The following is a 10,743-nucleotide window of genomic DNA, read 5'->3' on the forward strand; positions in this document are numbered from 1 at the left end:
CCCTTATTTGGGCAAAAACTTGTAATCTGGGGTTGAAAAAATTCACCCCCTGTACAGTGTGTGCCCATAGAGAGATTAGCTTCATAGAGCCAAGCTGTTTTTTGAACCAGGCTGTAAACATGTTTATTAATGCTGCAAAGATCATCTTTTTCCCATTCATGTCTATGTGGCTCCCGGTGTTTCTGGAGCCAGCCTCAAGAGGATTCTCGATGAATTGCAGTTTATAAGACTTCCACATGGGCTTCATCGTTTGAGACCGGAGGTTGCTGCTTGGTTTTAAAAAGTCTGTAATCTCTCAGGTCTGACAAGTCGAGGTGAACTGGTTTTATTTCAGTTCCTGGTTCCATCAAACTTCCAAATTGGGAGCTAGGAATCAGACGCCAACTTCAGTCTTTGATTCCAAACAACCCTTCAAAGTAAAGGTCGGACCTCAAAGAATAATGGAACATTGAAGTGATGTAACGACCAATCAGAATCAAGTTCTTAAAAAGAGCTGTTTCAGAATCAGAATCAGAATCAGCTTTATTGGCCAGGTATGCTTGAACAGGTGGCTTCTCCTGAAGTCCACTGTCATCTCTACGGTCTTGAGCGGGTTCAGCTCCAGATGGTTCTGACGACACCAGAGAGCCAGCTGTTCCACCTCCTGTCTGTAAGCAGACTCGTCTCCGTCCTGGATGAGACCGATGACGGTGGTGTCGTCTGCAAACTTCAGGAGTTTCACCGAGGGGTCCCCTGAGGTGCAGTTTAATTAATAAAAATAATACATCTTATCACTTATAGTCTCTTTTGCTTTTAAAGTTCATAACCAGCTGTTAATCACCATCAGAGAGCGCCTCACAGGAGCTTTAATTGAGCTATTTTGGGGGGTAGTTTGTTTTGTAGTCTGTTTTTTTTAATTGAACATGGTAAACAATACAATGACAAACACTACAGACATGTGCTTCAGACAAATCAAATACTCCAAGAGACAAGGAAGAGGAAACAAAGGAAAAAACAAAACATAAAGTGGGACATATAACTCTTGTTAATATATAAATTAAAATATATGCAACATCTCAGACGCTAAGAGGGAAATCCTCTCCAAGAAACTCATTAAAAGGATCTTTAGTTTTATTACTTTTTTAATTAAAGGGATTCAAAGTGTAGTTTTAGTTCTTGTAAATAAACTGGGGTGCATTTCTTCAGTCTATATTTGTGAAAATGAAAGTAACCATACATTTTAGGGGGGGTGGTTTGTTGGCTGTACGCGCCAGGCTCCGTGACGTCATCTCTGCGCGCCTGCCTCCACAAAGAGGAAGAGAAGATGGCGGACGGGGTGAACGTCGGAGTGAATCTGGACGCCTTCTCTCACGCCATCAGCGGGATCCAGGCGCTCCGCTCCAGCGTGAGCCGGGTCTTCGAGTTCTTGAAGGATGGCATGAAGAACCGGGAGACCCTGGAGGGCCGGGAGAAGCAGTTTATAGCCGAGTTCCAGGACAACCTGCAGTCTGTCAACAGAGACCTGAAGTGAGTCCCCCCCCCCCCCTCAGACAGACTAACTACAGTTAACTTTAGTCTGTTTGAATCACCAGGGAGACTCAGTGATGAGCTTTAGTAGTGTTTAGTAAAGGTAACTCACTTCTGTTACACTAACTGATAGTAGTTTGATGGTCTGAAAGAAATAAACAGGGACATGCAGATAAAAACACATTATACAGCTGAATGTGATATTAAATCCAGAAAGAAAGGTACTTTATTAATCCCCAGGGGGGAAATTCAATTTCTTCACTCGTGCAATTTTTTGGACTTGCTACACATACAGCTTTTTTTTTTGTATAAAAATACAATCATGCACACACATGCAGTGAACATGCTTATGGAGAGATGTCAGAGTGAGGATGCTGCCATCAACCAGCGCACCCCGAGCAGTTGGGGGTTCAGTGCCTTGCCCAAGGGCACCTCAGCAGTGCCCAGGCAAGTGACCCAGCACCTCTCCAGCCACCTCTCAATTAAGTAGCCTGGAAACTGAATAAAGGAGCTGACTCAAGGAGAAAAAGTCTGGAAAAGTATAAAAACTAGGGATGCACTGATCCTACTTTTTAGGTCCTGATACTGATAGCAATACCTGGGCTTTGATATCTGCTGATACCGATATTGATACCTGGACTTTGATATCTGCTGATACCGATATTGATACCTCGGCTTTGATATCTGCTGATACCGATATTGATACCTCGGCTTTGATATCTGCTGATACCGATATTGATACCTGGACTTTGATATCTGCTGATACCGATATTGATACCTGGGCTTTGATATCTGCTGATACCGATATTGATACCTGGACTTTGGTATCTGCTGATACCGATATTGATACCTGGACTTTGATATCTGCTGATACCGATATTGATACCTCGGCTTTGATATCTGCTGATACCGATATTGATACCTGGACTTTGGTATCTGCTGATACCGATATCGATACCTCGGCTTTGATATCTGCTGATACTGATATTGATACCTGGACTTTGATATCTGCTGATACCGATATTAATATCTGGGCTTTGATATCTGCTGATACCGATATTGATACCTGGGCTTTGATATCTGCTGATACCGATATTGATACCTGGACTTTGATATCTGCTGATACCGATATTGATACCTCGGCTTTGATATCTGCTGATACCGATATTGATATCTGGGCTTTGATATCTGCTGATACCGATATTGATACCTGGGCTTTGGTATCTGCCGAAACCAATACCAGCCGATCCGATCCCGGTATTGATTTAACAATCTCTGTTCCTTAAAGTGAGGATAGAATCATGTTTCGGTAACTTCAGGCTTTTCTGACTTGATGGTGAACTGTACCTGGGTTCCAAGTGTTAAACCAGAGGCTGGAATCCCTTCATTTCAAGGATCCGGAACAATGAAATCCAATAAGCTGTCCGTGTTTTCACACTTTGAATCCAGTAATAGAAGGTCTCTTCCTTCTTTGCAGTCGGCTACAGCTGACGTAAACTTCTTCCTTTGGGCTTCCATTATATTTTTCAGAGTGACCGCCATCCGTGGAAACATCAGCGCTGCACATGTTGAAAGTTTACGGCGGAGTTGTTAGCAAAAGAAGCGTGACATGCAGCTAACCTGCAGAGCCTCTGTAGTTCTCCTCCATCAGGCTCCACCGGGCAAAATGCACAGACCGGCCGGCACTGATGACGTAGGAGACGCACATGGCTGTAAACACAGAAAAGCATAGAACTGAGATGAATAGATCTGACATATGGATCTGCACTATATTACGGCCCTTTATCACCGATATCCGATCTAGCTTTTTGAGTCCGATTGAGCCGTAATCCGATACCAGGATCGGATCAGTGCATCCCTATTTGTAGCTGAAAGTAAAAAGCTTTGTCAGGTCTGTCCTCGAGAGGAGAAGAAAACTACGTCTACAATGTTTGTTTGTTTGTTGTTTGTCTGTATTCCCTGGTGCCTTCCTGAGAGTCAGAAATCAAACTGTGTTTGGCTTCTGCAGCACCCTGTAGCACACGCAGATATCTGTTATAGAGACTTATATTCCTCCTGCTTTTGCCTGTTTTTGCTCTCCATACTTACAAAGCCTGCCAAAACATGATTGGTCAACACTACTGGGACTACAAATTAACTAAGAACTGAAATCAGAACAGTGCCCATACTAAACCTTTCTCCCTCTACCTCTCTCCAACCGTCTGTCTCTCCACCCGTCTGTCTCTCAGTGAGTTGGAGCGTCTCAGCGGTCTGGTCGGTCGCCCCTCAGAGTCTCTCCCTCTCCATAACAGCGGCCTCCTCAGCCTGGATCCAGTTCAGGACAAAACTCCTTTATACTCTCAGCTGCTGCAGGCCTACAAGTGGTCCAACAAGGTAAACACAAGCTTACGTTCCATCAAGCTAACATCCTAACAGGCTAACATGCTAACAAGCTAACAGGCTTACAGGCTAAGGTCTGTGTGAGCTCACTTACTCTTAACAAAGTGCACTAATGATCGCATTGATCAGTTTGAAGGACGTTTTCTCTGTGAGGGTGTTTGTTTATTGTGGACACATTAATGACAGAGTGTTTGTTCCTTAAGGGCAGATCTGTGCGTCTAACTGTAGCAGAGCTAGCACCACCAGCTTCAGTCCTCCTTACAGGCTAACATCCACACACCTGGGAGGTTTAGGACTTAAAGGTCGGACAGGGCGCCGTCTTTAAAACAGGACTGAGGGACTGTATTTAGTGAACACAGGGTCCGTGTTTCTGGTGGAGTTGAGAGATTTGTAGAAGCTCCTCTGAGCTGAAAGGAAACTCATCATCTCTGTTTGATGTGAAGTGACCTTACGCTGATGAACCAGCTGAGACCGCCTCATCACTGAACCATCAACAAGCGACTTCACTTCGTTTGAAGCTCACTGATGTCGGGTACCGTGACACACCAGGAGAAGCCTCTGTAACCTCGCGCAGACACTGTGATGATGATGATGATGTGTGTTTTTGTGTGTTTTTGTGTGTAGTTGCAGTACCATGCAGGTTTGGCCTCCAGTTTGTTGAATCAGCAGTCACTCAAAAGGTCGGCCAATCAGATGGGAGCCTCAGCCAAGAGACGACCCAAAGTCCAGCCCAGTACTCTGGTTCTTCCTCCTCAGTGAGTGCTGCATTAACAGATACTACAATATACAAACATAAATACTGCATCAGAACTGCTTTAGTTTCATAATGAAGTGAAACATCCACTACTACAAATATACTGCAGTGAAACATAGTGTTAGTTAAAACATGAAATAAATAAATGGAATATTAAATATATAAAAATAATAATAAATAAATAAATATGTAAATAAATAAATACATTGAATAATTAAATATATAAGTTAAATGACATCAATATAAAATGATAATGAATAAATATATAAATAAATGGATTAAGTGAATAATTAAATATATATAAGTTATATTACATCAATATAAAATAATAATAAATAAATGAAATAAATCAATATAAAATGATAATAAATAAATATATATATATATATAAATAAATGGAACAGATAAGTATTAATTGACTTAATCAATATGAAATACAACCTGAAATAAATAAGTGTACAATAATAAATTAATTAATTAACTAAATCAATATCAAATAGTAATAGATTAATTTATAAATAAATAAATGGATTAAGTAGATATTAATTAGATTAAACCAATACAAAATGATGAATCAATATTAAAAAGTAATAAATAAATAAATTGAATAAGTAAATATTAATTAGATTAAATCAATGTAAAGTAATAATTCATTCATTCATTAAACATTTGGATTTGAAGTTTCAGTTTGCTTCCTTTTCGGACGGTAAGGGAAAAAAAGCAACACCAGATGTAATTTACTTTTTTAGGAACTTATATATATTTTTCACACTGCCTTCAAATGGAGCATTGACAATCCAGGCTTGTAGTTATTTAACATTTTAAATGAAATATAATAAAACATTAATACCAAATAATAAGAGGTGTAAAGGTGCGCTCTGTGTGCAGAGGTTATAGTCCTTATTGTAAAGGTCGCTGGGTCGACACTGATCCTAAAAATAGAATCATGCAGGGTCTGAAATTAACCTCCTCCAAAGTTAAATTGATGTGTGAGTACAAACTGTCATACACCTGGTGTGTACATACCTGCTGATGCATACCTGTGATACTCTGTGTGTGTGTGTGTGTGTGTGTGTGTGTGTGTGTGTGTGTGTGTGTGTGTGTGTGTGTGTGTGTGTGTGTGTGTGTGTGTGTGTGTGTGTGTGTACAGGTACGTGGATGATGTCATCTCTCGGATCGGGAGGATGTTTCCAGATATGACCATCGAGCTGTTCAGACCCAACGGGACGTCTGCTGTACTGCTGGTAATAAAGCACTCTCAGAAACACAGTACAGGTGTGTTCAGAGCAGATTACAGGTGTGGTCAGACCAAGTGAGGGGTCAGTTCAGACCAGGTAACGGGCGGCGGCCATGCAAAGACTAGATACCAGATTACAGGTATTATTGAGGAGATTACAGGTGAGATCAGACCAGGTGACAAAGTTTCAAGCTTGTAACAGGTGTTCTCAGTCAGGTATCAGGTGTGTTCTCACCTGTAACAGCTGTTCTCAGATTATTAACAGGTATGTTTACACATTATAAAGTTGTGTTCAGGTCTGGTTAAAAAAGTAGCTTATGCAGGTGTGTTCATACAGGTACAGGTGTGCTAAGACCAGATCTGATTAGAACCAGGTAACAGGTGCGCTCAAACCGCTTTAGAGGAATATCCGGACCAGTTAACAGGTTTTCAAAGACTTGATAACGAGGCTGTGCAGACCAGGTGACAGGTGGGTTCTGACCAGGTGTGTTAGATGAGTAAGCAGGTTAGCTGAAACAAGGTCCAGGTGTGCTCAGACCAGGTTACAGGTGAGAAACTCAAGTTAACAGGTGTCTTCAAACCAGTTCAAGGGTGTGTGTACGGACCGGCTAACAGGTGTGCTCAGACCAGGAAGTAAAGGTGTGTCTCACCTGTGTCCCCCCCCCCCCCCCCCCTCAGGTGACCCTCGGTAAGGTGTTGAAGGCGTTCGTGGTGATGCGCTCTCTCTTCATCGACAGAACCGTGGTTCGAGGGTACAACGAGAACGTTTATAACGAGGACGGAAAGGTGAGAGGTCAAGCTCACCTGTCTGTCAGGTGATGTGTGATACCTGTCTGTGTGTCTCCATGCTAATCTTTCTGTCTGTCTGTCTGTTCTCCTCAGCTGGACATCTGGACAAAGTCTCAGTACCAGGTGTTTCAGAAGGTAAGCACTCACCTGTCCTTATATTGGCTCTGGCGTACCCCAATTGTGTCTGCTGTGATCTTATTGGTTGTAATGTTGCCAGGTAACAGACCATGCTACCACCGCTCTGCTGCACTACCAGCTGCCACAGATGCCTGATGTCGTGGTCCGGTCCTTCATGGTAACAAACATCTACCTGTCTGTCTCTCTACCTGTCTGTCTCTCTACCTGTCTGTTTCTCTACCTGTCTGTCTCTCTACCTGTCTGTTTCTCTACCTGTCTGACTCTCTACCTGTCTGTCTCTCTACCTGTCTGTCTCTCTACCTGTCTGTCTCTCTACCTGTCTGTTTCTCTACCTGTCTGACTCTCTACCTGTCTGTCTCTCTACCTGTCTGTCTCTCTACCTGTCTGTCTCTCTACCTGTCTGTTTCTCTACCTGTCTGTTTCTCTACCTGTCTGTCTCTCTACCTGTCTGTTTCTCTACCTGTCTGTCTCTCTACCTGTCTGACTCTCTACCTGTCTGTCTCTCTACCTGTCTGTCTCTCTGCCTGTCTGACTCTCTGCCTTTTTAACTCTCTACTTGTCTATCTCTGTACCTGTCTGTCTCTCTACCTGTGTGTCTCTCTACCTGTCTGTTTCTATCTATCCATCTCTCTACCTGTCTGTGTCTCTACCTTTTTGACTCTCTACTTGTCTATCTCTGTACCTGTCTGTCTCTCTACCCGTCTGTCTCTCTACCTGTCTGTTTCTATCTATCCATCTCTCTACCTGTCCATCTCTCTAACTGTGGATCTCTCTACCTTTTTGACTCTCCACCTGTCTATCTGTCTACCTGTCTGTCTGTCTACCTGTCTGTCTCTCCACCTGTCTGTCTATCTGTCTACCTGTCTGTCTCTCCACCTGTCTACCTGTCTGTCTGTCTACCTGTATGTCTGTCTACCTGTCTGTCTCTCCACCTGTCTTTCTACCTGTCTGTCTCTCTCCACCTGTCTGACTACCTGTCTACCTGTCTGTCTCTCCACCTGTCTGACTATCTGTCTACCTGTCTGTCTGTCTGTCTGTCTACCTGTCTGTGTCTACCTGTCTGTCTCTCCACCTGTCTGTCTGTCTGTCTACCTGTCTGTCTGTCTACCTGTCTGTCTCTCCACCTGTCTGTGTCTACCTGTCTGTCTACCTGTCTGTCTCTCCACCTGTCTGTCTGTCTGTCTGTCTACCTGTCTGTCTGTCTACCCGTCTGTCTCTCCACTTGTCTGTCTACCTGTCTGTCTGTCTACCTGTCTGTCTCTCCACCTGTCTGTGTCTACCTGTCTGTGTCTACCTGTCTGTCTCTCCACCTGTCTGTCTATCTGTCTGTCTACCTGTCTGTCTGTCTACCTGTCTGTCTCTCCACCTGTCTGACTACCTGTCTGTCTGTCTACCTGTCTGTCTGTCTACCTGTCTGTCTCTCCACCTGTCTGACTACCTGTCTGTCTGTCTACCTGTCTGTCTGTCTGTCTACCTGTCTGTCTGTCTACCTGTCTGTCTCTCCACCTGTCTGACTACCTGTCTGTCTCTCCACCTGTCTGACTACCTGTCTGTCTCTCCACCTGTCTGTCTATCTGTCTGTCTACCTGTCTGTCTACCTGTCTGTCTCTCCACCTGTCTGACTACCTGTCTGTCTCTCTGTAGACGTGGTTGCGGAGCTACATTAAACTCTTCCAGTCGTCCTGTCAGCGTTGCGGTCACTACCTGCAGGACGGCCTTCCTCCGACGTGGAGGGATTTTAGGACGTTGGAGGCGTTTCACGACACCTGTCGCATGTAAAGAAGAACACTTTTTATTATTTTCAGTATTTACTTTTTGTCTTTATGTTTGTATTTTTGTAAAGAAGTTTAATAAAGTTTGATTTAATTTTCTTACAGCTGTTTGATTTTTTTTGTTCAATGCAAATCAAATACCATAAAGTACTTTTCTACGCTGACGATAAACTGCTGTCATAACTCAATAATAAATATTCAATCATCTCCTGGTCAGTTAACGGAGAACAAACCATCAGAGTTCATAATGAAGTCAGGAACCTGCCGCTCAGAGACCCTCCAATGATAACCATTAACCTTCATCAATTATTGATCTGCAGCTCAGAGGCATCACACACATGTTCCTCTACCTCCATGTAATAAAACACCCCTCAGAGAAACTAATGCAAATTAAATGAGACACAATCAGGACTGAGGCCACTGACCTTTAACAGCATGTTACCTGCTCGGACATCAGTGACGCTGAGAGAGAATGATAACATTTCAACTTTATTTCTTTGATGAAACAGAGTAAAGCTCATTTATTCGTCTGTTTTAAACCTTTCATTTTTACATGAATGACTCCTCAGTAGAACACAGCACATATGAAGAAGCAGAGCGTCTGAACTGTCAGCTGATATTTAATAAAAGGAGAATAACGGACTCGCTGACATTTCATTTGCTTATCACCGGAGTAGGAGTTCATAACACCTTTAAACCCTCAGAAACATGAAGACATTTACTGCCTGATATTTAATGTCACTTTCTCTGAGGATAAAGTCATCAGAGCAGAAAGAGTCCTGCGCCTGGATCTGACATGAGGACTTTGTCTGAATCATAGACTGTATAAATAATGGATGTAGAATCCAAGATGTCACCCATTTTGCTGAAGCTGAAATTGGGCTTCTTCTTCTTTTTTAGAAATAAATCATGTTTTTCACTGAAAGTCAGAAAACATCTGATCACCACAACTTTTTTACCCTTGTTGGACTATGGAGACTTGCTTTTTATGAATGCTCCTGCTCAGTTTTTAAAGAAATGAGATCCTGTGTATCACTGTGCTTTGTGTTTTATTACTGGTTGCAGCGATCATGTACATCACTGTTCCTTATACGCTGCCGCACACTGTCCGTCTTTGTCCGGTCGTAGACTCTCTCACTGGCTGATCTTGATTTATAAATGTATTCTGGGACTTCTCCTTATTTGTGTGTACACGTGTACGTAGAAACCGCAGCCAATATGGCCTGCGCTGAACCCGCTCAAGACGGTAGAGATGACAGTGGACTTCAGGAGAAGCCCCCCCCTCACCATCCTGAACAGCACTGTGTCTACTGTGGACTCTTTCAGGTTCCTGGGATCCACTATTTCCCGGGACCTGAGGTGGACCTCCCACATAGACACAATCAGAAAAAAGGCCCAGCAGAGGATGTACTTCCTGCGTCAGCTCAGGAAGTTCAACCTGCCCCAGGAGCTGCTGATCATGTTCTACACCTCCATCATCCAGTCTGTTCTGTGTACCTCCATCACTGTCTGGTTTGGCTCTGCAACCAAACTAGACAAACACAGACTGCAGCGGACTATAAGGACTGCAGAAAAAATCATCGGTGTCGACCTGCCCCCCATCCAGGACTTGTACCGGTCCCGGGCCAGGAAATGGGCAGGTAGCATCACCGCTGACCCCTCACACCCTGGACACAAATTCTTTAAACTCCTCCCCTCCGGCAGGCGCTACAGATCACTGTGTGCCAAAACAACCCGCCATAAGAACAGTTTCTTCCCCCAGGCTGTCACTCTGATGAACACTAAACCATAACAGTGTCATACCTGTCAGATAAATACTCTCTGTAAATATACATGTAGATATACAATGCAACAATTCTCAAGCAGAATTCCATATTTCTATTTTTTGTATTATTTAACTTCTATTTTATAATGTAAAACTACCTCTGCTACTCACCACTGCACTTTATCATATTATTTTACTGTAGCCTGTACAAAGAGAGCACAGTTTACTAAAGTCAAATTCCTTGTGTGTTCAAGCATACTTGGCGAATAAAGCTGATTCTGATTCTGATTCTGATTCTCTCAGGACATCATACAGTTGCAGGTCCCGAGAGTCAGAACTGAACTGGGCAAAAAGGCTTTTAAATTTTCAGCCCTGTTTACCTGGAATGATGTGCAGAAGGACT

General features: G+C 43.1%; 1 protein-coding gene across 1 annotated transcript; it reads left to right on the plus strand.

The window, feature by feature from the left end:
* Positions 1-1,297: 1,297 nt before the first annotated feature.
* On the plus strand, positions 1,298-8,677 carry med27 (mediator complex subunit 27). The gene is made up of 8 exons (XM_034691682.1): positions 1,298-1,506; positions 3,735-3,879; positions 4,510-4,640; positions 5,790-5,883; positions 6,555-6,662; positions 6,759-6,800; positions 6,883-6,960; positions 8,448-8,677. Exons 1-8 carry the CDS (start codon positions 1,304-1,306, stop codon positions 8,580-8,582), a joined length of 936 nt encoding a protein of 311 aa, XP_034547573.1. The 5' UTR covers positions 1,298-1,303; the 3' UTR covers positions 8,583-8,677.
* Positions 8,678-10,743: the final 2,066 nt, after the last annotated feature.

This window comes from Notolabrus celidotus, chromosome 9 (genome assembly GCF_009762535.1).
Source record: "Notolabrus celidotus isolate fNotCel1 chromosome 9, fNotCel1.pri, whole genome shotgun sequence".
Lineage (NCBI taxonomy): Eukaryota > Metazoa > Chordata > Actinopteri > Labriformes > Labridae > Notolabrus > Notolabrus celidotus.